At 44.4% G+C, this 27,981-nt stretch overlaps 2 protein-coding genes across 9 annotated transcripts; one reads left to right on the forward strand and one right to left on the reverse strand.

Annotated features, from left to right (window-relative positions):
* Nucleotides 1–23: 23 nt before the first annotated feature.
* FAM114A2 (family with sequence similarity 114 member A2) lies at nt 24–17,135 on the reverse strand. 4 transcript variants are annotated; one of them, XM_037397015.1, is made up of 16 exons: nt 17,015–17,135; nt 15,221–15,426; nt 14,906–15,005; nt 14,339–14,434; nt 13,941–14,053; nt 12,864–12,998; nt 12,540–12,698; nt 11,783–11,906; nt 10,699–10,778; nt 9,872–10,000; nt 9,516–9,655; nt 8,670–8,742; nt 8,038–8,091; nt 7,206–7,300; nt 146–206; nt 24–64 (listed from the first exon to the last, which is right to left on the reverse strand). In XM_037397015.1, the coding sequence occupies exons 1-15, from the start codon at nt 17,118–17,120 to the stop codon at nt 149–151; spliced, it is 1,668 nt and encodes a 555-aa protein (XP_037252912.1). In that variant the 5' UTR covers nt 17,121–17,135; the 3' UTR covers nt 24–64; nt 146–148. The 4 variants fall into 4 exon arrangements, with proteins under 4 accessions (XP_037252912.1, XP_037252914.1, XP_037252915.1 ...); XM_037397017.1 differs by lacking the exon at nt 17,015–17,135 and adding an exon at nt 16,731–16,849 and having other exon boundaries at nt 27–64; XM_037397018.1 differs by lacking the exon at nt 17,015–17,135 and adding an exon at nt 16,679–16,698 and having other exon boundaries at nt 27–64.
* On the forward strand, nt 16,835–27,179 carry MFAP3 (microfibril associated protein 3). Of its 5 annotated transcripts, none has more exons than XM_037397019.1 (3): nt 16,835–16,898; nt 21,240–21,697; nt 23,085–27,179. In XM_037397019.1, exons 2-3 carry the CDS (start codon nt 21,418–21,420, stop codon nt 23,828–23,830), a joined length of 1,026 nt encoding a protein of 341 aa, XP_037252916.1. In that variant the 5' UTR covers nt 16,835–16,898; nt 21,240–21,417; the 3' UTR covers nt 23,831–27,179. The 5 variants fall into 5 exon arrangements, with proteins under 5 accessions (XP_037252916.1, XP_037252920.1, XP_037252917.1 ...); XM_037397023.1 differs by lacking the exon at nt 16,835–16,898 and adding an exon at nt 17,162–17,498; XM_037397020.1 differs by lacking the exon at nt 16,835–16,898 and adding an exon at nt 17,162–17,460.
* The last annotated feature ends 802 nt before the right edge of the window (nt 27,180–27,981 follow it).

Below are 27,981 nucleotides of genomic sequence, written 5' to 3' on the forward strand. Positions count from 1 at the left end.
TCTTCCTTCTCTTCTTCCTTGTCCTTTTGCTTCTCCTCTCTCTCCTTATCTTCTCGCCCAAACCCTACAACAAGGCACAAAGGGAGGTTCATCGCCAGCACATGCAAACCCGGTGGTTCCCCCTGGGTTCACACCAAATACTCACATTTCAGGATTGTCGACATTTCACTGAAGCCAAAGAGCTCTGGGGCACGAGACCGTCACACCTACAACACAGAGAGGACCTCAAGGAGCAACTGGAGAGTGGAGTAGGGTGAGCTTTTCAGGGATGAAGATGCCTCACTGCATCCCACCATGTGGTTTTCTCTTCTTCACGGGAGAAGAGGCCCTGTGTACTTTCTACCCCCCAAAACAGCAGGGAAAGAGGTAAAGCAGTCTGTGGCCTCCCCCCCCCAAAAAAAAACCAAACCCCCAAACAAACAAAAAACAAAAATCCACACAAAACAAAAAAACCCAAAACAGAACACCACAAACCAACAAAAAAAACCCCAAAACACCAAAAGGACCAGACCTTGTGCCCACCAAGGCAGCACCCGCTGCCCTCCACCCAGGGAAGCAGCAGGGGGAGAGCGACAGAGGCAGAGAAATCTCAGGGCAAATGTGCAGGGAGATGCCTTAAACCCCCCGTGAGCAAGTGCAAATTACAGAAATATTTCAAATTGAGAATGAATCAATAGGCATTGGGGCTCCCAGGGAGCCCCAGCAGAAAGGAGACCTCCCCTGGGGACAGGGCAATGGCAGGGAGATGGAGACAGCAGAGAGCAGAAGAGAAGCCGAGAGCAACAGCAAGAAAACTCTGAGCATTGATTTGGCGCCTGAAAGGTGACATTAAAAGAAGAGAAAGATGACAGTTTGCTTTAAAAATAGTAGAACCAAAGTCTATTAAATAGCCCAGGCAGGTCAAACCCCCCTTCTCATACACAAATGGCAAGATGGGACAGAGGGAAGGCAGAAGGGGACGAGGGATCGGGTCCCTTCTGCTCACAGGGGGTCCTTCCCCTGCCGCAGTAGGTAATTAGGAAACAGTTTCTCTTCCAGCCACTGATGGAGGGAGGCAGAATATTAATGCTTTCTTTTAATGCTTTTTTAGCCACAAAATGACATCATCTGGTTGGTATTTGGGCTTTTAAAAGAGCTGATCGAAGCTTCTGAGCTGATAACATTGAATTGTATTTCCTAGACAGGCTTTAAAAGCCAGGAGATGCTGCAAGGAGCAGTGGGGTTTGGGGTGGCATCAGAGGAGAGGCAGGTTGGACGGGGAGGGCAGGAGTGTGTGAAGTGGCTGATAAAAGGTGTAATCAGTGCAAAGTTAAAATCTAATTAATAATGAACAGTAATCTAATTAATCTTCGTAATTAAGAAGGGCAACTATTAATTGAAAATAATTAAATTTTAATCTAAAATCATTACAAATAATCAAACGTTAACAAAAGAAAAGACAGCCCCTGGGAAGGTGCAGGAGAAAGTACAGCTGATGCCTGACCCCGGGTCCTGCTCACCAAAGCTGCTGTACAGCTCCACAGTTTGTGTCCAGCCCCAAATCCATGGGGGATGCCCCTGCCTCGTGCCTTCACTGGGGGAGTGTGAGCAGACAGGAAAGGCACAAGGTACACAGAGGTACGCAGAGGTGGACCTCATGCTTTGCACCAAGACACAGGTAACCGGAGCAAAGCATAGCAGCCAGGGCTGGAAAAAGGTAGCGCTGCCCCAGTGCATGCTAAGAAATGCTACTGTGGGGGGTTAAAACCCTTCAGTTCCCCAGCGAACCACTAACCCTGTCCCTGGGGACCAGCCCAGCTGATTTCCAAGAGATGGGGTGGGCTCCCCTGCCCCAGGGCTCTGCCACACTCCTGTCCCCTCTCTGGGGGTGCCACCCAGCACCCTGCACAGCCCTCACTGTGGGTGGTGGCTCAGATGAGGGCTGCCAACACTCAGCTTTTTCCCATCTCAGACCAGCAGATCCTGTTTTGCCTGTTCCTTTGGAGCCTTGGCCACCCTGCATTTTGGGCAGGCAGGTTTCCCTGCCACAGATGAGCTGGTTCCCTAAAGCCCAGGCAGGCAAACCAGCAAAAACCAGCGGCCAGCTCTATGGTCCCTGCTGACAAGCTGCAATTTTCCTCCATGGCCAAGCAAAACACGAGATGCATGTGGCTCAGACCTCTGGCTGACAACACAAACCTGAGTATTTATACCCCATCAGATGCGATGGCCTGGATGGCCTTAATCCCGCCAGGCACAGCGGGCTTACATGTCCCAGGGTTTGTGCCTAGTCTCACCCAGGGGACTGAAGTCCTTCCTGCAAGGCTCCAGCACAACACCCGATTGCCGTCCCCAAAACCACATGGCTCATGCCCAAGAAAGCACGAGCTGCCCCAGGGATGCTTCTACTGCATCCTCTGCTCCACGCTGCCCTCTTGCTCCGCTTCTCCAGCCTGTAAGATTGATCTGTATAGACATCTGTAAATCCCCTTGGTAACAAGAGGGAGACAGGCAAGTGCCTTACCTGGAGCTGAAAAAGGCAAGTGGCCTCCTCGATGCCTGGCTAGCAGCTACCAGGGATCTGGGTATTTGAGTGTTGCCGTCTCCTCCCCAGTCCCACTTTCAGAGCAGAAAAACTGGCTCTGCCACTCGCCATGGACAGCACATGACACCGGGAACATGACCAGTCCCTTTGGTACTCTAAGAGGCATTGCCTCCAGCAGGGGCAGGAGCAGAAAGACCCTACGCAAGCAAGCCAGGGCAGCTCTGGAGGCTGCATACATCCACAGGGACCAGCCCTGGGACCAGGGAGGGCACTGGGGTTCAGCCTGGGAACATGCTATGGTCAGGATCCTGCTGGAAGTAGAGAGGATTTGAGGGTGTCCTTAAAACCATGGTGAGAGGAACCTCCAGCAGGTCCTTGCTCCCCTCTTGGTGGGAGGTGCCAGGCAGCTCCAGGAGGTCCAGGCAAAGGCTGGAGCAGGCAGCTCTCAGCACTCCCAGCTCCGCACAACACTTGCTTGTCCTTGCTGCTGGCTTTCACTCCAACATATCATTAAGCAAATACCTGTCAGCAGAGAGCAGTTACCAGCAGGTCTAAACACTTGCATAATGTGCTTCCCCTCTAATGCAATGCCCTCGTTTTAATAGTACCAATACGGGATAATAACAGTAACAATGTCAGGAAGGGCTTGTGTACGTGAAAGCTGATTTGTCTTCTCCACCTAGGTATTGCCTTTCCCGCAAGATTTTCCCCATTTAAAGCTTTCAACTCTGCATCAACGTTGCTCCCGCAGTCATTTGACTTTAATTTACAGTAATGGCAAGACACCTGGAGCCCCTTCCCACCAACCCAGACTAATCCTGGGTAACTTATGCAAGAAGCAAGCAGCTGTACAGAAGTCTCTTACCCCAAAAACCTGGCCACGTCTGCCCCAGGCCTCCTCCACCAGGGCCTGCACCGGCCCCAAATGCAAAGCGTGAATCCCCTTGGCAAGTTTAGATCAGAAATAAGGGATGGAGTTTAATGGCAAGGGTGGATAAACTCCGGAGCAGCTCAGAAAAGCCGATGGCATCCCTGCTGCTGCCAATTTTACAATCCATAGCTGTACTGCTTTCCAATAGAGATGTTTCAGCTCGTACATAAATCATTCGGCGAACTCGGGGCAGCCAGCACTCAGTCTTAGGGTAAACGATGGCAGCAATGCCACCTGTCCCAGTGTGACACAGCCACCAGGTCAATGCAGCCAGGTAACTTGAGGTACAGCGCGGGAGCTCAGCGGAGATGTGCACAGGGAGCACAGTGCAGAACCCTGGAACAGATCCAGGGAGGCTGTTTGGTGTCAGGACTGGCTGGCATCCAGCCCCGCTCCTCTGAGCAGCTCCTGCCACCTTAGGAGGATCCTCCCTCACAAACACCACGCTCAACCTTATTTTTAACTGGTGACCTCATTGCTCGCTCCCTGCCAGCCCCCAGCCAGGCTCTCAGTGCTCTGATGCAAGGGACCTAAGCCTGCAGCATTCTCCAGTTAGAGCAGCCCAGGGAACAGCCCTGCCATCACTCCCTGGACACAAAGCATCACCCCAGGGAACCTGCTCATCAGAGACTGCCCCGACCATCAGGCCAGGCTGCAGCCACCAGCACCTTACAGCACAGGGGTGGCTGCCACCAGCCAGCAGGACAGCAGAGCGGCAACCGCAGCCACAGCTAGGTGTCAGCCCACAAACCACACAGGCTCTGCTCTCACCCTGCAGCAGGCACAAAGCCGCCCTTAAAGGAAGGAAAGCAACCCGCAGCCAGCGCCCGAAACATCAGCACACAGCCACCTCCGAGCTGTCAAAGCACAGAGCTGCGAGGGACAAGCGAAGCTCACAGGAAACCTTCATTAGCACGTTACTGGCCACTCATGCCCTCCGTTTCTGTGCCAAGGAGCCTTTGGCTACAGACGACCAATCTCTGCTTAAATCACATCATCATAGACCACTGTTTATTTAGGATCCAGCGTGCACACCTGGGAAAGAAATGCTGGAGGTCCCCTCCCTGCCTCTGAGTCAGGCCATTTAATGTGTGCTGCAGGTGACCCGGGACTGCTGTCCCCTTGGTCAGGGCAACCAGTGGCAATGTAACTGCTGCTGTTTCCAAATGAGGAAAACTGCTCATCCCACCTGTGTCAAGAGGTTTCACTGCTACTGAACATGTGTGCTTTAATTATGAAAAATAAGTCCCTGGGAAGCTGGTTGGGCAAGGGCTGGGAGCAAGTCCCAAAGCCCATCAGGAAGACCAAGCCCTTTTTATGTTTTCAACCTTTCCACAGCAGCTGCCAGGAAGCAGTTTTTACAGCTGCAAGTAGAAGAATCCCTCCCAAGGAAAGAAAATAATTGTGGAAGGCTTTCCCCGGTCTGCCCCCCCGCCCCCCCCCCCAAGTCACTGCCAGCATCTTAGCTAACTCTTATCTATTCTCAGCCACCTCTTGCCTCTCCAAACGCTACCAGAAGTACTCAAATTACTGCCAGCTCTCATTAGGTTCATGCACAAGGCAAGGCTGAGCAAGACCTCCACACAGCTGGATGCTGAATTCTGATGAATCCTTTGGGTAGGAAGATTTCAGCAACTGTGGAACTCTTTTTGTTGGCTATCTATTGTAGTGCTTGCCCTGGCACACAAGTGAAGCTGCTGCATGTTTGATTACTGGCTGCTGCAACAAAATCCAGGTGGGCGTATGACTGAAAGAATTACTGTCTGCAACTTCAAAAAAAAATCACCTCATTTTCTTTAATTATTAAATTACACTAAAGCACTGCAGGTCAGTGGAATTTATCTGCAAGAAAAGCAGCTGCTGCTTCATAAAACACTGTTACCTTTATTTCTCCTAACATTTCTGTAAAATTTGGCTTTGCAGCAGGAACAAAGCTGCCATTTTGCACTGATGCAGGAACTGGGAGCTCAGCTGTGGGAGCTCTCAGTCCCCAGCCTGGGTTCAGAGCCCTCTCTGCTATGAGACAGTACCTTATGATGTGAAAAGCCCTAGCTGGCCGGGCCCCAGAGCAGCATCCAGCCTTGCCCCACAAGCCACAGTGAGGGCTGAGAAGATACAAAAGACAGCTCTTCCTTCTCATTTAATTTGTGCCCACTGTTATCTTGATAGCTTTTAACTGTAACGGTTGTCAAAACAAATCCTTTCTTTAATAATGCTATCAACCAAAAGAAGAAATAAAATACAGAGTTTATTGTAGTGCAGATTTTTTTTTACCCCAGACACACCCCTTTCAAGTCTAGTTTTCTTTAAGATGCAAAAAAAAGGCTCTCCCTTTAGAGATCTGATCAGTCTAACCATGACCAAGGTAAGGCTTTTTCCATATATATAAAATCAGAGGAGCATTAACCAAAAGATATTCTAATAATAAAAACACTTCTCTACTGCACAAATAGAGCAGAGGAATGTTAAACCTTCAGTACAGCAGAAATGTGCAAGACCTGCTAAAAAACCCAGAGGATTTTCCAAATGGGATTTGAGCATCATTGTTACCAATGAGCAAGTACAGATGCAGGTGTGACACTCAGTCACCTCTGGTTAGCTATTCTGAACTTCTTGAAGAGATCCATTTTGGCTGTGCATTTCTGCTCTTGTGATTCCCACAGAGGCTGCTCCCTCCCAATGGGCAGGCTCAAAAGATAGAAATTGCAGAAAGGAACAAAGCAGGGAACTTTCACAGCACAAAGAAACAGATACTATACGTGGAGCAGCTTCTGAGACAAATCAGAACTCCCGCTAACAGAACCAAATTGCTTCCTCTCCCCCTACATTAATATACCTTCCAAGAAGGAGCATCGCTTTATAACGTTTTTTACACAGGAAGAGGAGAAAAGCAGTAATTCGAGTTTGTGAACAGTCTGTGGCCGATACGTCAAGCTGCATTGAAGAAGGGGAATCCTCCTGCTAAATTCTCTCATTAAATTGCCCAAACACAAATCAATCCCTTTTAGCCAGTTCTCATTTATTGCTATAAAGCGAAGTACCCACATTCTTCGGGCCCAATCAGCATTTTCCCAGCTCACGCTGGAGCAAGCACTCTGCAAAAGAATGAGAAACAGCACCGTAGTGAGAGTCCCCACCGCGCATCCCTGAGTCATTAACAGACACTTTCAGGAAGCCAGGGCTTCTCTTCAGCAACAACGGCTTGATCAGGAATCCTCTCTGCTCTATGCTTTCCAGCCTAGGAACTGCAAAGTTCATCATCATAAATATCGGCCTTCTCTCGCGCTTCCCACCCAGTACTCACTTCAACACCAACACAGAGCTATCGGGAACCTAATTATGCCTTTCTGACTTTAAAATCACACCATGATTTTAGCTAACTCTTTAACTAGCCAGCTGCTACTCTATTCTCCAGCACTGGAGAAGCTCTCTGGACTGTGAAGACAAAGAGCTTGTTAACACATACAGCAGAGGGATTTCAGTGAAAAGATACAGACAGTCTATGGAAACAGAGAAGCAATATGCACTTTAAGTCTGTCACGTTGTCCACCAGCCTGGACTATGCTAATCACATCTCTCAATGTGCTGTAAGAGCTGTCATTGCCATTCTGCATTTAATCACTGTTCTTGCAGCAGCAGTGATCAGAGTTAATCTTTCTCCCTTTAATAAGACCCATTACATCATTCTCCAGCATGGATACTATGAAGTGGGAAGGTCAAAAAGTTCTTAATTAGAAGGATTCTTATTACTGTGATAGTTCCGTTCTAGCCTCAATAAGAGAGATCTGCAGTACAGGCAGCAAGAGCTGGAAGGCATCTTGGATATACGAAGCACTGTTTGAAGCCTATGAAAACAAAAATCAAAATACACACATGAATAAATATGCTACCAATCAGTTTTAGTAACCACATACCCATTTCAAACAGCATTAATTAATGCACATAAGAAACAGAAGCCCAGTACTTGTCAAATTTTTAAGGATTCATTCTAGAAATCAATTTAATATTAAGTTTTTAAGGGGCTTTATGCCACTCAGCAAAAAAGCAACTGACTTAAAAACTGCCAAACAAGATCAGGTGCAATCCAAACGTAGGATACTGGGTTTGGTAACAGATGACAAGAATTTATTTCTAAGTGAGGCATAAGCATGCTGTGGCAGGAAGGAGAACATACCAACAGGAAACACCCGTTTCCTACCACACCTCAGAAGTTTACAAGCACTGAGAACCAACTTAACAGCTAGGAAGTGTTGGGACTCTGGCATGCTAATTTCTGAGCTTGTCTAATGTTTGACTTTGGACATCTAAATTTTAGAAATCCAGACTGTTGAATTTAATATGCATCTTCTGACTCATCGTAACTGTCAGCTGAGACCACGTAAAGCTCACTCTTCACCAAGTAACTCATCTCTTGTGCAAACCTACATTCATTTATTAGAACTTTTAAGTTATTAGATAAGTAAGCAGAATCTTAGATCATAGGTTAGAGAACTTGGCGTGCATAAGGATATTGAAGTGGAAAAACCCCAGCATATCTATTTTTTAAGTATTAGCTTTAAGTTTTAACTTCAGCATAACTGACCTCCAAAAACACTCCAGTGATTAAGGGATTAAGCACATCTGCTTTCTCTTTGACCTGCAGAGATCACACATATATTATCCTGATTGAAAATCTGATCACATTTCTTCAAGCAAGATAAAGCTAAATCCCCAGTAAGTTTAAAATTGCCATTTGCTCCCTTGAGTATAAGAAAAGTTAAGTCACCAGCTGCAGAGGACCTGCCTTGTAGCATGCAAATCAGAACAAAGTAACCCACATATGCCCAACGCAAATCGTATGTGAATATACACATTACATCTTCAAATGAACTGTGGACAACTGGACAATCTCTAAAGATAATGACAGAGTAACACCTGAGCGTTTTGGAAAATCCACAACAGGATCACAAACCTTATTTTCTTCCGTCTCCTTAGTACTGTCAGCACCAACTCCCACCCCCAGTCTGTGCTAGGCTGAACGCAGCAGGAGGCACTCAAAAGCTCAGCATACATTCAGCTGCCACAGTTAGGGGAACATTGGCCCAGAAGATCAGTTCACAGGGCAAAACATATATATATAAACATGCGAACACAAAAAGCACTTCGTGGTGAAGATCCCAAGGCTGTAATCAACTAACCACATCTCAATCCCAAGAACTATGGTGTAACCCTTACCCCTGCAGTTGTTAAGCACGTAGTAAACTCTTTAGAGAAAGTTGACAGTTCTTTACACAGCAGAATCGTCGTTCTGTGGAATAAGAGTGGGAAAATCATGTAGTAAATACAGTCTACAAGGTAACTTCCTTTTAGCACTCCTGTAACACACAAATACCTTGTTTCCATGCATATACAGCTAAAGTAAACCAAAACTGATACAGAGCATATAAACAGTGTATGAAGATCCAGAGGTTCCCCAAATAAATTAGGGAGGGGAAAGATGGAAAAATAAAGCTGAAGATCTGAAACAGCATTCAGAGGTCAGACACATACATTCCAGAAGGAACAGTACTAACTTGCTTTTTTTTTTTTTTTGACTGACAAGTGTTAACTTCTGAAAGTATTGCATATTTCATACACTTGCAAGTATCTCCCAGCATAAAAGAAAATTCTCATGTCATGCATTATTAGTAAGACCAGTCTACTAATTAGTTGCAGCAATTTTACAGTATCATGTACCTAACATACTAAATGAATAACAGAGGTAATTAAGAATTACCTTTATACAACTGCTTTGTCATATTTTAAATGTGTATCTACTAACTAGCACAAGCTTAGGGCAAACCTTCTTGGCTATATAAAAGCTTTCAAGTAGGGTTTCCTCTTTTTTTAATCAAGAAATGTCTTTAAGCTGGAAAAAGAAACAGCTGAATTCTGCGGGAAGATAGTGATGCCACCCATTGCAACTTTGAACACATATGCAGAACTCAAGAGCCCTGCATCCCATGGATCCCAGAGTTATTAGACAGTTTAATCAGTATGTAAATAATTATATGCTACACATTTACTAAGAGGTGAACTTACTGTGAAAGGGACTTGGCTCTGTCTGTGGCTGTCACCTCTTGCTTCTGACCATGTAGAAACAAAGCTGCAGTTTTGTGAAACATTTCAATGGAGCATGCTGTCAGTTCAGCCAGACTTCTTATGGCAAACGCATGAACGTCCTGCAAGAGTTAAAAAGATTCCCCATACCATATGAAACCTGGAAGCTTTTATTATTTAAAACAAGTGAATCACAATGTACTATGACTACACTGCCCTTTCAGACCTCAGAATCTACACAGAAATAGAAACCCGCAAATTCTGGAATCACAACTGTAACTTAGCAGCCAGGTAAACACTCTGCAGTCAGATATTCTCTTCCTTCATTACTCCATTACCTCTACTGATATTTTAGCATCATGGTCACCATCTCTGGATTCTACTTCTTGGTTTTCTTCACTCTCTTTTTCTTCTTTAGGAAGACTACTGTTGAATCGTGCTATCCATTCATGAGCAGATGTCCTCACCTGTATGAAGATGTACCATAGTATTTAATGACTGGAACAAAGCCCCCCTCTACATACCTCAAAACATGGAGTATTGGATCTCTCTAGAGGAAGGAAACAGCTACAACTCCTGAGCTAGTGAGAAGAACCAGGACAAACGATCCTAGTGCTTTCAGCACATCAACTGATGCAGTTGAGGGCAATTATTTCTCTAGCACCAGGTGCTGGATTTTACCAGCAAGAAGATGACTAACAGAGGTGCTTCAGAAACACATCTGCAGAATGCTGCTGCCACTTGGTGGATCTGAAGGGTAGTGAAATGAAGGCAAGAAACAGGATTCTTCCTCATACCAACTTCTGAACACAGTAAAACCAGCTGCTTTGTACCAAGAGGAGGGCTTCAGTTCATGACTGTAGGTTGATTTCACATGGTGGCTGAAGACTTACTGCTCCCAGTTATCTTTGCCACCACTTATAACTGCCCAGTGACAGGCCAAAGACACGCTGATGTCTACTGATTCAGAGCCAAAGACCTTACAGAACATGATTTTGCCCTATAAAGTCAAAGGAAAAGGCCCAATCTCTTTTGCCTACCATTGTCAAAGGATCTAAAACATGGCTTGTTTTCATGCATTTGATATTTTCACAGGCAAAGCAGGACTGAGAAACAGTTCCTGTGAGGAATCTCTTCAGCTTTTAGAAGATGGGAAATAACTCACCATGATCAGTTTGTCTGGCTTTGAGGAGATACGCAATTCTGAAAACAACTCTGTTACTTCTTTTGTGAACTCCTCGTCTCCTAAAGGACAGGAAAGGTTAAAGAACCCACACAGAAGACAGATACAGGGATAAGCAGCACTTCAATGCACAACTAGTTCTGCACAAGTGTGTCAACTGTTTCCTTTATTTCCTCTTTGAATCATCACCTCAGGCAAGAATGCAAACCTGGTCTTTTTAAATACAGTTTATAAGGGAAGTTCTGAAAAGGTGGAGACATCAGTGCCAGAAGGTTAAAAAAAAGAAAGCTTTTGCTTTCTGAATTCTGGTTTTTTAACTAAGGTTTTTTGGGGTTTTGTTTGGTTTTGTTTGTGGGTTGTTTTTTTTTTACCACACTAACTTGAGCATCACCTTGGAGAATCTGAAATATCACTTGAAACCTATGGTTTTCCTATTACATACAGCAGGGCAGATGTTAACAGTGGTGGGAAGGCTAAGAGATCCATCATGTGCAACTATAAAATATACATTAAATGCTAAATGATAGCAAGTGCAGGTGTGTAAGCCCTCCCTGATGAGCCATTTAGGTAAAAGCAATGCAGAAATTTACATTTAAATCTGCATAATCCTCAAGAATCAGATGGTTCTTGTGGATGGATGCCCCTCTGAATCTTTTGGTCTGTGTGGCTAACTCATTTAAAAAATAAATAAAAAGGCTTTTTGCTTTCCCATGGGTTGGACAACTCTATTCACAGTCTTTCCTTCATGGTCAGGGAAACCCAGCATCTCTCTGAATTTGCATCTTGGCTCAAGGTCAGTTGTATGAACTGCCCAGGAGTCAAACAACTCTAATCCTGCCCTGGCAAGAAATCATTCCTGCTACAGAATTAATGCACAGTAGCTTTCCAGAGATGAAGGGTATTGCTACCTGTCATGCTCCTGGCCACAGGCAGCTTTAGGATTAAGTATCCAGTTAAAGAGTAACTTTGGAATCATGCCCATTGCTAGTGATCAGGGCTGGTTGGTTCTATACTGAGAATATCGTTAAGAACCAGCTTCTCCTTCCAGAACCTGGGGCTCACTTACCCTTCCTTTCTTCTTCTTCTTCTTCAAAGAATTCAGGTAAAGAAAATGCTTCTTTGAGTTGCTGCATTTCCTCCTTCAGTGTGTCCAATACTTCTCCAGACAAGGTGTTTAGAACTGATTTCACCTGGTTAGGGGCAGCACAACCAAAGAGAAAATCACAAATCCAACAAGAAAAAGAAACAGGATGGAAGACGCAGCACTGGTTTACATTGTGTGTAAAAACATCAAAGAACGATGTAATTGGGAAGTGGTATTTTCCTACAGAAAGAAGGAAAGGGAAAAAGACCTAGTTGTGAAGTCCTGTTAGGTAATAATGGATTCTTAAGGAGTTCTTCAATTTTCTTTCATAAAAAAACAAACAGTGAATGACTTGTGAAATTGCATGCTGATCTGCCCTCCTACCTGCCCCAAGGCAGAGACGACAATCTCTGCTGTGCTCACAACACTCTCCTCTTCTGCAGACCCAGGCAGCAAACAAGTGGGTATGAGGACAGAGCAACTCATGAGAAGTTGCTGAAGACATGCAGGAGCGGCGGCTAGCTGGGTATAGAGAATGGCTTTAGGAGCTGACGTGGGACATAACGCTCCCAAGGTAAACACCAGATCATAACGCAGGGGTCAAAGTGAAGTTGTGTTATCAATCACTTTATAGCAAGTTTTGAGCACTTGATTTTACATGTATATACATATATTTCTGATCTTTTTTGCCCTGCTCAGCCAAACTCAAAAAAGAAGGCAAATTGCTCAAGGCCATTACCTTTGATTCACTCTCTCTGGAAAGCATCTCTAAGGCCTCCAGATGCGAAAGACCCTGAAATTCATCAAACAGTAACCCATAATGGGCTTTCTTCTCTGTAGCCATGGTAACCTCAGTAGCTGTCTGCTGCTCTTCTTTCTCCTTTGCCTCTCGTAAGACCTTGAAAAGAAAAACAGAGGGCTCAGGTCAGTGCCAGAAGATACAGTATATGGGAGGAGAAGCTTTTTCATTCAACAGTAAAAACTGTTGCTTAATGACCGGACTGCAAAAGCAGCAAAAAGAAATGAGAGAAACCAATGAGGAGCCGATACAGAACTGCCATACCTGAGATAACGTAGAGTTTCTGTTCATTAGGCCCTTTGTTTTTTTGAACCCAGGGTCTCCCTCAGCTATTACATCCATTGTCTTTTTCCCGATGAATTCCAAGGCATCCAGACCTCCACTGATAACACTTTTCCCCTAGGAATCACGTTTGGATACAGAGAGTGATTAAAACTTGCAGAAGACTATACAATTGAAGAAATTGAGTTGGGGGATTTGAATCAGCAATGTTACAGTACACACTCACAGAAAAGCCACATTGGTCCTTGCCACCCTAAAATTCAACCCTAATCACCACAATGAGAGCAGGACGACAACGTAACAGCCACAACACACTATCATCCAACAGTTTAATGTAGTACTCTGGCTACTGCAGTAATCTGATGAGAAGTATATTTTCATTTTGTGAACAAGCTGGTTCTCAGCACATTAAAATATTCAGTTCTCATCCTTCAACCAAAAAACACTAGACCTGTGGGTTTTGGTTGCTGACTCTCGTTCAAGCCTTAATAGCAGAAGCAAGCTTTCCATCAGCGGCTTTTTCAGATTCATGGGCAAATTGACAAGACAGCAGATCACAAAAGCACAGTTTCTAAGGGTAATGGGTTCCTTTGAAGTGCATTTCTCATGGTCACAGGAGCAAGCTGATTTCCAAGTAATTTGGGCTAGTTTCACAGAAGTTTTTGAAGAGAATGGATTTCATCTCTAGACAGTTCTGTGCAAATCAGTAGAAATATTCCAGGAGTGAGTCTGACCCAGCATTTACCTGAATACTCTAAAGGAAGGGAGCAGGGATAACAGAGTACAGATGTGACACGCACAAACCACACAGTCCACTTTTTGTTATGCATGTATCAACACTGAGTACAGAACTATCAAAATTCAAGACATCTTACACATTAAATGCCAGTTAGAAGCAAGGCACAGGATAAAGGTTGTCTGAAGGTTGAAACCGTTTCTCACCATTCAGCCCACAAAAGTCAAAATTAAAAAAGTTTCCTCTTACAATGTTTTAGATGAAAGGCAAAAACCCCAACGCTCTCTTAAACGCATTTTCTCTTGCATTCCCAACTCACTCACTGTGCTTTGGACAGCAGTAGAGATGGTTGATAAAACTCCAAGAGCCCCAGCAATAGGAAAGGAACTGCCGTCATCAACCGCATCTGTGCTGCCAGCACCAGGATTCTCGCTTCCTGCATTAGAAGGCAGAAAATTAAGTTCCTTGCTCCCAAAAAAAGATCCTGTCAGCTGCAGAGTGCAGAAAATCAACAAACACCGAGTGTCAGCCAGGAGCAGGGCTAGAATTGGGATTATTTTCCTACCTACTTTTCAGAACCAACAGAAGTAAGCAATAGAGTATTATTTTAGCACAGAGATGTCTACCTCAATATACATGACGCCGAGAAGGTGGTATTATTTTGCAGCTAATTACATTATGAGAAATGTTTTGGTGTTTTTCTTACGCAGTAAAAACTGACCTCTTGTAGCATCTCTGGCCTCTGAAGAGATTTCACTAGGACTGGGGATCCCAAGGGTTGTTTCTGCTTTTTCTATGACATTTGAAATACCTTGACCTAGAGAAGACAGCAGTATTACTTTAACCGTGACATATAACAGAAATCAGAACAGAACAGGATTAGGGCTGCATTATTTTTTTAATTATTATTCTGGATTCCTCCTTTCAAGACAGTTTGCCCACCACTAAAACCTACCACTACCCAGCTTGCTTACCAATATAATGAACTCAGGTTTCATCTCAGCTTTTAAATCAAGCTGTAAACACCAGCTGAATACCGTTTAAAATACAGGCTTAAAATTATGTAAACAACTTAAAAACTTGAAAGTAATTTTGGCTGAGCATATCTCCTTAATCTCACTGTACCTTTCGGTACAAGTTTTCCCTGTTACTTGAACAATTCTCTTGACATTTTTCCAATAATTGCTGCTATAACAGAAATCTCCTTCTCTAGAAACAAGCTCAAAAGCAGTAGCTTGACACATGAAGCATGGTTAAAATATTTATCAAACACCAGAAAGAGCCTTACCTACAGTAGCTACAGTAGCAGAGGCAGTTGACAGAAGAGATTTCCCCCAGCTTCCCCAGTACCCCCATCCTGTCTGAACTGCAGCAGGAGAATCTGAGACCTTTAATGAAGAAAAGCAGAAGAGAGAGATGGAGATATTGTGGTGAGGAGAGGAACACAAGCAGTCTGTGATGTGTAACTTTTGCGCAGCTTTTTCTTTTCAGACAAACAGCAATGTGAATTTTCAGAAAAGGATTGGGGCTTATGCTCAGAAAGCTTCTGTGCTCAAAGTCATGAAACGTGCAGTCACATTATTCAGTGGGCACAGGAACATACCATGAGGCTTTCAGCTGCGGGCTCTTCTGTGGCAGCAGGCTGGCTTGGGGGTTTGAGTTCAGGTCTTTTCCGAGTCATAGGCACAGGCTCAAGCTCTTGCTCTTCAGTGCTGTCAGTGCAGCCAAGTTCCTCTGCTTTCTGTTCATTTTCATCTTTGTAAGAGGTTTCTTCTTTCAGATTTTCACCACTGTCTTTCTCAGACATGACTATGAACATCCATAGAAAGAAAGCAGATAAAATAATCACTTCCTTGTACACTTTGACATTAGTTCAAACGCATCACATTTGTGTTTTAAATAATTAAACACAACTAAGACAGAAATCCCTTCATGTTACCACAGCGCATGAACAGATTAAGTTTTTAAGCAAGTGTGTGCACCAAATTACATCTGCCTGGATGAAATGTCACACTTGAAAGTTTAAAGTCCCATAGAAACATGTGGCTTTAACACCCTCTCCACAGGAAAGAAAAAGGTTGCTAACTCTGAAACACAAATGAAAGGTTCAAAAGGTCCTCAGATAATTACATCCATGACTTGCTTCACACACAAAAAAAAAACCACCAACAAAAAAACAACCACCAAAAAAACCCGAACACAAACCCCAAAACTGATCAGGATGGCTGCTTTGAAGGGTGTCAGATATGAATTGGGAAAGCTGGGCAGGTAGGGAGGCAGCAGCTAGTTCATTTCTGTATTTAGGGCTGAGCTTCACCAGGGCATTAACAGCACCCAGAACGTGAAACACACTCCGGCTGCCACCGCACCCGGCCCCCACATCACACCTCGGGGACGAGGGTGCCCGCGAACAGGCTGCCATGCTGCGGCCTGCTCATGGGGCAGAGGTTCCGTGCCTCCTGGCTTTGCTGGCAGCGCTTCAGCAGCTGTGGGACAGCACGTTGAAGGCAGCAGCAGGCAGGGCCTGGCAGCAGCAGCTGGCAGGGCCAGGCCGGGCCCCCCCCAGCCCCCCGGTCCGTGCTGGCACGAAGCTGCGCTCCCTGAGAGGCCCCCACCGAAGCAGTCAGGGCAGCTGCCCCCGCCACCGCCTTCGGTGGGCTTGCAGCGGAGGAGAGGGGCAGCACTACGGCAAGGGCAGCTCCGGGTGACGGGCTGGGCTCCCCCACGCCCCCGGGCCCCCGCAGCACCCCCGGGCCCAGCCGGCCACGAAGTCATCCCAGAGGGGCCACCACCCTGTGCCCCCAGCCCTGCGGCCTCCCTGCGCCTCTGCTTCCCCGGAGACCCCCAGGGTCTCGTAACCACCATGTGGGGCTGCCTGACACCCAGGGGACCCCCAGGTTCCCTAGAGCTCCCCGCGCCACTCCTGCCCCGTAAGGGGACCCCCAGGTGTCCATAACCCCCCCATAGCAGCGCCTGCCCCATGGGCACCCCCAAGTGCCTCAAAGCCCCCGTGCCCTTGGGACTCCCTGTCCCACAGAAGGCCCCTTCGGCCCCCCCGTACCCCCAGCCCTCCGGAGGCCCGCTCCGTGGCCCCGGTGCCGGCCCCGCCTCACCCGCCAGCCCGGGCCGCCCCTCCAGCTCCGCACACCCCGCGCCGGGCGGACCGGGACCACCGAGGCGAGGCGCAGAGCGGCACCTGCCGGCTGACCCCGGAAGTGCGGCCCAGCCCGGAAGGGCGCGCGGGGAAGCACGTCCGGGCGGCGGGGCCGGCGGCGGCAGAGGTGTGCGGCGGGCCGGGGCGCGGGGCCGCGGGGCGGGCGGGGCGGGGCGGGCTCGGCCACCCTCCTCCCGGGGCGGGCGGCGGGCCGCTGCCTCGCTGCGCGACGCCAGGTTTTACCTGGCGGCGTCCGGAATCGGGGGAAACGGCGCAGCGGCGCGCAGGCCCTCCGCGCCCACCCCGCTGCTGAGGGAGAGCTCGGGGGCCTGCGTCGCTGTTTTGGCATGGGAATGGGGGGAGGGGGGCAGGCTTCTGGCGTGACGTCAGGCCCGCGTGACGTCAGGCCCGCGTGACGTCAGGCGACGTGGCCTGGGCTCCCTCGGCTGCAATGGGGAGTGTGTTTCCCCTGTAGAGTTTTATGCCTGATCGTTTTCAGCTGACAGAGGGAAAACGCTTGGGGGTGTGTGCAGTGTCAGGCAGCCGCGGGGCCGCGTCCACGGCGGGACACCGGGTCCTGTGCGGCAGCGAGGTCGACTCTCCTCTCCTGCAGATTTTCTCCTTACGTAGGTTTCTGGCCTGTGGGTGCAGCTGCACCCCCACGGAGCCTTCACGGGTGCCGGCTGAAGGTGAGCCCTCCCTGCGGCCTCCCGCGCTGGGAACCCCGGTAATGGCTCTCATCCAGACCACACCATCTATTTTCATAAACTTCCCGGGAGTTAATGTCTGCGGGTCTCTGCCAAATGCGGTTTCCTGATTGGAAAGAGGGTCACGGGGCCCTCGCAGGACGGTCACGGCGGCCTTATTTCTTAAAGACACCACCCTGCAAGTAGGAGGGACACGTGCTCTGTGCAGAAGTGATCCATTTAGTGTGCATTAGTACCAATTAGCTTGTTGTAACTGCCAAAACAGATTGCCGTGTTGTGTGCCAGAAGTGAGAGGAGTCTGTGGTTTTTCAGGTGTGTCTCGGTTTATTACTTCACATTTCTACAGGTATGAAATGATGTTATAAGCAGTGAATGTAAAACCATATATCCTGCAACCTCTTGGGCCCCAGTTTTGCAGTGCCTTATAAATGTTGTAATTTTAAGTACTATCAGTACTTCCATTGACCTCAGTGGGGCTACTTATAATGCTCTTGAGTTAAACACAAATAGACTTCTTTAGGATAAGAGCCAAAGATGACTCATACAAGCGTATGCCTCACGGATTTTTATCTTTCCACTGCTGTTTGTTGTTACAACTTACGGCTTAATAAAGGTTAAATATGTTGAGCTCAACTTCAGGTTCAGTTGTAAAAAAGCCAGTTTTATTCTGCACATTTCATCTTGCTTGGGCTTAATGCTTTCTTGAGTAATTGTGGTGTTGGCACTGTTCATGCTTTATCCTTTTTGGATCCTTTATCAGTTCCAGCAGCTGTTTTGCATAAGTGTGATAGTTGAAGAATATGAATTTCACAAATCATTTTATTTTTCCCAGCACTCGGCAGTGAGAGACCATTGTCTGCTTAGCAATAATGGCTTTTCCAAAAGTGAAATGTGACAAACAATTCCTAATAAATCAGACCTCGAAGGGTTTAATAGTAAAATTCAATGACCCATCACCAATGTTTTATACATTATGCAAGCTCAGTGCAAATACAGTGGAGAGCATATGCAATTACTGAAGATAATTATCTTATTCTTATGAGGGGAAATGTTGCAGAGTATTTCTTGTGTTAAATAATTGACTGAGGTTCCTAATGTCATTTTAGGAGGAGTGTCACAGACACTTGGAAATCTAACAATTTAAATTTAATAATTCAAAATGACAATAACACAGGCAAAGTACAGGAGGTACTGGAATTATTCTCTAATAAATCTATAAACATTATTAGTTGGTAGGTTATTGGTTTAGATGACTGTAAGTTATTCTGTGTGTTTGATTTGATACTGAAGATGAGGGTTTGTCTTCACTGCAGAGCTATCATCGGCTGTAACCGCATCAGATGCTGTCAAGTCAAGCCCCAGTGCATGCAAAAGCCATTAAGTGCAGTGGCATGTTTAACCGAAGGCAGCTGGGTTGTGGAGGGAAGTGTTCTGAAGATCTGCAACCATAGTGCCTCACTTGCTAGTGCAAGCTGTGACAGACTCTCAAACGGCAGCTCCAGCAATCCAAATGTCAGTGGTCCACCGACTACCAATAACCCTCAGCCTGTCTTTAAGAAGTCTGCACAAAGTTGCCAAAGTAAGCAGGTCAGTTGTCAGCAGCCTTCTGAAGGCTCTGAAACACTCTGAAAATCCTAGGGGTCTAAAAAAGGAAAGTTAAAACCACTCCTTCAAACAGAGAAATAGTTGTTGATCAGCAGCAACCTTAGTATTGGGGTTTTTTCAGACCTGTGCAGTTGATGTGGCTGGGATGCTCTTCACCTGAGGCAGCAAGACTCAGTAACACTTTCCCTGAAATATAACTGGTGGAGAACAGGAAGGAAAGAAGCCTTGGTACCATTTTTAACCATTTAGCTGTGGGAAAGTTGCTTCTTCAGCACAACAGTAGAACCGAGGCTTCAGTGTTGGTCTTCCTGTAAATGAATGGAGAAGAGGCACGGTAGAAAGAGTGGGGCCCAGGAAAAAGAAAAAAAGAAAAAAAAGGGCAGATGAAGGGATTGCTGTTTACAGAGAAACAAGTGGAAGGCCTGTTTTCCAGTTTCTCTTGCAGGATTCAGTGGATGAGTTGGTTAGTCAAGCTTGAAGGAGAGTTGGACACAGCTGTCGTCTTTGCCTTCTTTGTTAAACTGGTTTTGGCAATAGCCGCAACAGAAGTGGGTCGGATAACACATTTCTCATCAGATGTCAGGTCTGGAGTCTGATTTGACCTTCAACAAATAAACTTTAGCTGAAAAAATTCCTAGTCTGGGAAGTGTGTTATCAGCACTTTTTCCCATTCTTGAATATACTCGATTTTTCTCTGCTGAAAAGACAATTAATACAAATAATCTGTATTTATTTATATGACATTGTTTTTCATAAGTGATAGGATTTCTGTCTGCTTTAGGCAATATTAACTAGTCAGTCTGGAAGGATGAGAAGTGTCTGCATTATTTCTTAAGAAACTGTATTCCTTTGTATTGCGATATTTATGAATTCAACTCCACTAGCATTTGCTATTGGTAGAAGAAAAGATGATAAATTTGAAGTCACACAGTCAATGAGATGAAGTGAGATATTCTTTAAGATAACATTTTGGCTTGTGGCTTCTGTACTTCATAAATTGTTTTTTAGGGCTCTGGAGCAGTCTAGATGGAATCATAACTTCAGAGAATGCATATTGGATTAGAAATTTTCTTGAATCAGGCTTCCAGGAAAATTGATTACAGATTTCCTCTTATCAGTGTCATTTCATTGTGTTACAAGTTGGTTTTATTCTGGCTTTTAGAAAAGGAAAATCCTTGTGTGCAGACAATATAAAATTAAAGGCGGTATTGTGATGTCTTAAAAAATCTTTTGTGCACATTAATTTGAAGAGTATGGATTCTGTCCCTAGGCAAAACAATTTTTCTAATCGCTCTGAAGTATGGGGCAGCATTTGGGTAGGGAAGATGATAAGCAAGATATGACTGCTGAGATGTAGCAGCATAAAATAAAAGATTTTAAACAGGATCTTGCTTAAAACAAGCAAGAAAGAAGGAGGCAGAGTTAGAAAATACAGCATCAGCAGCAAGAGAGACTGCAAAAAAGGAAGTATGTTTAGACATCGGTATCCCGATATTCCGAAAGGGGCTTCCTCTCTGTGGCTGTAGATAACTGCCAAGAGAGTTTTTCCCAACACAAGAAATTATAAGCATATTATGTAGTATTCAGACATCTGACGCTGAGTGTGCCTCTACAATCAAGTAAGTAGATGTATAAATACTAAAAATCAGGGGAGTATGTGCACTTTGGTTTTGCTCTAGGTGCTAAATGAAAGACTGGCTTTAGAAAACCAGGGCTTAAAAGCACTTTGATATTGGTGGAGAGGGAGGCAGAAATTATATCCTCTTTCTTGCTTTTCTTCCTCTATTAAGAAAACACTTTTTCTCTGTTAACAAATGTAAAATCCACTTTCTGACCCTAAAGATAGTTACGCGTTGCAAGTAGTCTGAACAATTTGTTCTTTTTTTAAACATTTTTCTCCTTAATGATTATTATTCCTGAGATTATTTATTTGGATGGGAAGATGAACGTTTAGAGGACTGAAGGGTGTGCTAATGCCTTCTTACCCTCATTTCATTACTGTTTTATGAGCAGAGCTCTGATTTGGAACCTCTCAGCTGACAGTTTATATTATGCTAATCGAAATCTGTTTACTGGAAATGAAACTTGAATATGCCATAAGCCTGCTATCATTAATAAACTTAATTTTTTATTTTTTTTTTTTTTGTTTGTTTCAGTTGGATTTCCAGTTTCCACTTCTAATATTGATGGTCTTGAAAGTGCATTTGGATCCAGGACATTTTCTATCATTGAACAAATCAAGAGCCTCCTCTCCTATCTCAGAGCAATACAGCTTAATATCATATGACCTCATTTCTCCATATTACATGAAAAAAGAATTATCTGTAGCTTTCCATGAAGCTCAGCTATTGCCTGTTAATTTTGACTGTTAGTACTGATTTTTCAATTGGATTTACACTGAAAAATGTAGCTTTTAACAGGACAGTTGCTTTTGGGTCTTTCAATGCATCACTTCATACAGTGTCTCAAGCTTTAGTAAGTTCTCCAGCACACCATGATATCATAGCCAAAGAAGGGACCAGTATTTTAATTGAATGTAAACTGAACATCAGCCAGTATGAATATATTCTTTGGTATAACTCCAGAGGACACCTGCTTGAACAGAAGGATGAAGGTGAGCTTTCCAGCTGTTTCCTATCCTTCAGGACTCTCCTTTTACACAGTAACTGAAACCTTCGGGAGTTTATTATTATTTTCTCTTCCTATCCTCCATTTACAGTTGGGACATAAGGAGAGGGCAAGACAAAGCCCTTTGCCCTCTGGCATGTTGTACGTGAATTATACCTGAGTTGCTCTGTCCTAGCCCGTTCATGCTGCGGTAGTGCCCCACGGAATCATTTCCTTAAGAGTCATCACAGCATTCAATACAGAATAAATGAGTCTTCATCCTACCAAATACTAACATGTTTTTATTTATTATTTTTGCTCTGGTTTATATTGTATTTTTCCAAACACATGAATTAAACACAGTTCTCCACAACTTGTGACCTTTTCCAGCTGGCAATCAGCGCTTTAATTTTGTTACAGGATTTTTTTAAGCATGGGGTGACTTATTACATTTATTTTCTGGTTTATGCGCCAGTGAGACAGTGGAAACTAACGCAATTTGTGATGGCCGATGATGAAATACATGCTATTTAACCCTTTTGTATAGGGGGAGAATATTTTTTCCTAGCCATTGGCTCTAATAGTTCTGTCCCTGTAGTTTTTAATTTTCAAAAAATAATGTCTTTTAGAGATACATGTGGTTTTCTCTACTCTATTAGTATTAATGAAGGTCATCGAACTAATTGATAGGATCTTCTCGGAGGCCATCTTTCTGGCCTGCAGTATTCAGTAACCTCTTTGTAGTTATAATGCCATCTGGAGATTAGTTCAAAGTAGAGTAATTAGAAGAATGAGTTATGAAAACAGTTTTCCCCCTAAGTTATTAATGCATAGGAAATACTGTATAAAGCTAGCTTCTTTATTGATTTCTTTTTACGTGGGTTTTGTATATCAGCACTGCATGCTCAGCAGAAAACTGTCTCAGGAAAATCCTGGGTTCTTTTGCCAGCCGAGCCATTTACAGACTGATCTTTTCCATGGGTCACTTGACTTTTGACTCTGAACATATGGAAAATTAGGCTTTATAGAGGACAGTCTTTCAAGATAGCATTACACAGTTGGTGAGGAGCACTAGTTAAGAATTAGGTTCCCTGTCAGAAAGAGCTAGCAGTCCAAAAGCACACAAGAAAGTGCAGAGAGAAAGGAGAAAAAGCACAGTAGCAAGCCTGCAGAATAATTTACCATTAAGCAGAAGGATTGGTAACTGGATTATGGTGCTCTGTATCACAAGCATGAAAAGGAAATTTCCATCCTTGGTGTTCTGTTTGTATTATGCTAGAAATGGACTGCTTACTTCCCAGTTCTGTCTCCTGTTGATGGAGCAAACAGTGCATGTCTAGTTTACGTAGTGTTTCTTGTTTCATTAGCTCAGTTTTTTTCTTTTGAATCTCCAGGTGGCCGGTGGAGGATTGCTGATAATTCCCTTAACATCACAAAGGTCAACTTTGCTGATCGGGGGCGATACACGTGTGCAGGTGTTAATCGTAATGACACCTTGTATTACACAGTCACCCTGAGGGTTACCTTCACCTCAGGAGACATGAGTATCTACTATATGATTGTGTGCCTCGTTGCCTTTGCTATAACCCTCATTCTGAACATAACCCGTCTGTGCATGATGAGCAGTCACCTCCGCAAAACCGAGAAGGCTATCAATGAGTTCTTCAGGACGGAAGGGGCTGAGAAGCTTCAGAAGGCTTTTGAGATAGCCAAGCGTATCCCTATCATTACATCTGCCAAAACACTAGAGCTGGCCAAAGTCACTCAGTTTAAGACCATGGAGTTTGCTCGGTACATTGAAGAGCTTGCCAGAAGCATTCCCCTTCCACCTCTGATCCTTAACTGCAGGGCGTTCATGGAGGAGATCTTTGAGGCCGTGCGAGTTGACGATCCCGATGAAGTTGGTGAGGAGGAAAAACAGACCCAAGCCTGTGGTACCCAAGCTGCAATATACCCCGTCAACCCAGAGATCAAGCGCAGCGATTCACCAGCCGGGGATTCAGACGATGGGTCCATGAATGAGCAAGGTCAAGAGATAGCCGTTCAGGTGTCCATTCACCCACAGTCAGAAGTGCAGAGCATTGACACTGTTTCTCACGACAGCTGCCAGTTTGCGCCTTCTGAGGAGGGCACCTGCTGAGGCCAGTAATACGCTGCTGTGGAGAGAGCACAGGTGACCCTGGGATGCTGCCATAAGCGGTCCACAAACAAGCTGCCTCAGTACCATATGCACAAGAGTTTTCCAAATCGTAAGGTGCCAGAACTGCTACTGAAATCTGTATTTTCTGTCAGTGTTGAGCTAACAATTTCAAGTCTGTTAGAGGAGGCCATTTGGAATATTGTGCAGTGGCTTTTCTTTTTAAAGCAAGCTTACTATACTTAAAATATTTACAAAACAGGAATTCTTTGCCCTTGGCTCCTTGGTAGCTTCTAATACTTTTGGTCTGTATTAGAAGTGGCCAAGCTGAGCAGTACAACTTGCAATAAAATCTTTTCCTTTGTGAACCCTTTTCTTCCTTCACAAAGTGGAGCTGGAATTCCTTTGAGTCAGTGTTGTCCTGATGAATTTTGTGTGCTCTTTTTGAATTGCCTTTTGCTGTGTGTAGCCCATCAGAACCATGGTGAGCTTGTACAAATCTGTTTTGTGTCGTGTGCTTCTGTGTTGCTATCAAAATGTACTGTACTTAGAAAAAGAATAGTACCACGATCTGCTGCTGGATTAAACAAATTGTAGTTTCAAAGCAGCTTAGAGAAGAACCAGGGGGTCTCAGTTTTCGGTGCGTCTGCAGCAAACTTGTGCAGCATACTCTAGCGTGTGGAGGGCAAATTATTACGAAGCTTGTTGCTTAAACTTGGTGCTGATTGCCAAAGCGCCTTACAGAATGGAGCAGTAACAGCACTGCCAGCATTGTCTGTCTTCTGACTTTGCTGATTTCACTCACTAGAAAATCCAAAGTTTTATATTGTGTTTGACATTGTTGTGAGAAAAGAGTGACAGTAATTACGTTGTGGCATAATTTAAAAATGAATTAATCTACAGATCAGGTGTCTCAATTCTTTCTGAACAGCATTATAATAAAGGTAGTAAGAAGTAGCGATGCTCACATTGCTCTGGGTAGCACTTTCAGAAAGCAGTGGAAGAAGCTGGTTAGCAGAGGGGGCTGGCTGAGCTATTTGCCAGCCACTGTTTGCAAGAGTGGAGTAACTCACTGAACATTCCCTGGCTAATCCACTGAAGAGGGGTAGCAGAGAGAGCGAGTGGTGCGGGTGTTGACATGTACACACATAAGTCCTTCACCAAGGATCTCCCACATGGCGTCCTCAGCTGTAGAGATCCAGCCTCCAGGAATCGGAGTGCAGACAAGAATCTAGTTTCTTCTTTCACTCTTTGGTGCTGATTTTTTTTCTCCTTAACGTTTGTAAGTTGTATCACTTAAATAGCATTTTATATCCTGTTGAGATTTAGTAGATGTAAGGCTTGTAAGCACTCCACAAATTAATTTCTTACAACTACTGGAAGCATATTGCCATATAATTTTAACAACTTGGCAACAGGAGCACCATTTAATTTCCCACAACTCTTTTTCCTTTCCTTATTATTACAGAAATGTCAGTTGAACAAGTGATTCTGGATGGCTGCTCAGGATTCTTAAGAGGATTTGACATTACATTTACATGAGTAGGGATAGAAAACAAGCAGGCACAGTGGTAATAACAGGGTGGGGTCGTCTGTTGTAATGCATGCTCGTAACAAAGGATCTGAACAAATTATATTTATCGTATCATATCAGAGACGGGGAAACTAAAGCATCTATTACCATTTTAAACTGCCTTCTGGGGAAAGTTCTGCAGTCAGCTACCAGTAAATGCACCCTAGTTGGCTTTGGTGTGTCGGCTAAGAGTGATATTTGTCAGGAAGGAAGAAGATTGCTAGCCTTGGTTATAGTAGCATTCCCACCAGCTTGGTACCATTTCCAAGACCGTAGCAAATTTTAACTGCTTCAGGGGAATAAAGTCTTCTGTAGACACAGGAGCTACTGCCCTCAACAGTAACTTCTTTTTTGTTTCCATAGTTTGATGGCACTTTATGTCCAGGTGAAAAGTTTGTATAGTTTTGTGTTACCTGTCTGCTTTCTTCAAGTTTTTAGAGGTGATCAGTGTTGAAAGATACTCTTGTAGATAAACACCTAGTTCTCTTAGAAGCCCCGCTAAGATGCTGCTGGCTTCACTTCTGTACTACAGCCAGCTCTGCAGGTTTGTTGCATATGCATGAGTGGAGATTTGGGGGTTTGCACCCTTTTGGATGTCCTGGTTGAAAGAGGTGAAGGCTACAAGACAGAATGATCTGATTTAATCTTTGTGCCACAGGCCATCAGGAATGTACCTGCACCTGCCTTTTTTCCCCGTAAACAGCTCTCCTTGCTTCTGTGAAACTACTGCATTATATGCAGCAGTAGCATCTTGGACATTTTGCCCCTGACTACACACACAATGTGGAGATGCAGCCACAAAATCAAAGTTCCATTTAGTTGCTTCCTAAGAAGCAGTTACGCAATCGTGATTGAGAGATGGCTCATCAGAAGTGGCAGCTTACAGGCAGCAGAGTGACAGTAGGGGTGTGTCAGGTGGGTGTTAGGAGAGCAGTTTCTAGATGAATTCAATCTGTTCTTTGATTTTTATACTTTATTTACATAGCTCCAAGTCCTTACTAAGCACAGTTACTCGGTGTCTTCGTGTGTACTGTTGCTGGTGGAAAGCATGATCATGCGTAAAGGTCCTCAGAAATGCGGTGGCAATGTCAATTGCTGGATAGTAAAGCTAAGAGTTTTCCTGAGTTATTACAGTATTTTGTTTACTAAATTAATTTCATTCCCGGGAAGGAGGCTGTTTTGTAAGGATTTCAGTAAATCGGGAGTACTTATTAAATGTAGAAACAGATCCTACTCCCACTGAATTAAATTAGAGCAGATTTGAAGCTCAAGTGTATTTTACAAACAATATTACAGGATTATTATGCATCTGAAAGCAAGGATGATGGTGACGTTATACAGTAAATGTAATTTCCAGAGAATGAAACTTACACTCGTTTCCAAACTTGTAGAACTATTCTTGTTATCCTGAGTAGATGTGTGCACTAAAATTTGTTTGATGCATCTAATTGAACATTAACTTTGAAAGATTATGTAAACATCTGTGTTTCTCTCTTAACCTTTTTGTAGGACAAGGAGAGTCTACAGTGGTTTCCTTGCTTTAAACTAAATTTCTTGACAATCACAAGGCTATTTTATCTCTTCTTTGTGACTTATTTTTATTTTAAATAAAGGAATAATGTTAAATCTATTTGTTACCCAAGAGTATCTAAAACTAACTTTGTAGTGGTTATTTGTATTACCTGGATTGTAATGTAACTGTTTAATGTAGCCACGTAGGATTTCATACTTTCGTAAAATGAATTGGTAGATTTGCAAAATAAATTGAAAACAAAAGCCTGATTTTGTTAGAGTTTTCTTCTTTATCAGTAAAGGGTGCCGAGTGCCTGTCTATCCGAGGTTAAACAGCAGCTCTGTTCTACTAAGCGTGGTGTTAGCCAGCCTGACAAAGGTTGCTGGGGTGTTCAGTCATCTGATAGACTGTTCCCGCTGTGACATCTTTGGGTCTCATTTTTTTCTGTCTCAAAGACCCCAGCAGCATCTGTAATAATTGTTACCAGCTGCATAAACAAATGGTTACAGACCTGAAATGGTTTCAGGAGGGCCCATGCGTTCTCCTTGATTTTACTTTTGCAAGCGAAAAGGGCGACTGTGAAGTGCAGTGACCTGCCACAAACCTGTATTTTCTGTTCTTACGTTTTCACAGGATTGTACTATTCTATATTATAATCACATCTCTTTTTTTCTTTTTTTTTCTTTTTCTTTTTTTTTAATTCTCCTGAAAACCCAGTCTATTTGGACAGAATTTACCTCCTAAAAGGCAACAGAGCATGAGTGGGGAGCATCAGAAGTCTTTGAGTGACAAGTCTGTGTTGCTGTTTTTCTAGTGAGTTGCTGAAATTACATAAATTCCCCCTCCTGGGCCAAGGGAGGCATGTGGGCTGCTCTCACTCTGCATCCCTAGAACCAGAGGAGATATAGGTCTGGCTTTACCTTTGCTCTTTGCTAGCCAGCAGTTTATTAAATTACACAGGGACTAACATCCCCTGGAGTGCTGCGCTGACCATACTGACAGTGGGAGGCTGGGGTCTGTCCCACCTCGTTGGGGTGACCAGGCTTGGGTTCCTGCTCCCTTTGCAAT

The sequence above is a fragment of the Falco rusticolus genome, chromosome 8 (genome assembly GCF_015220075.1).
Source record: "Falco rusticolus isolate bFalRus1 chromosome 8, bFalRus1.pri, whole genome shotgun sequence".
Classification (NCBI taxonomy): Eukaryota; Metazoa; Chordata; class Aves; order Falconiformes; family Falconidae; genus Falco; species Falco rusticolus.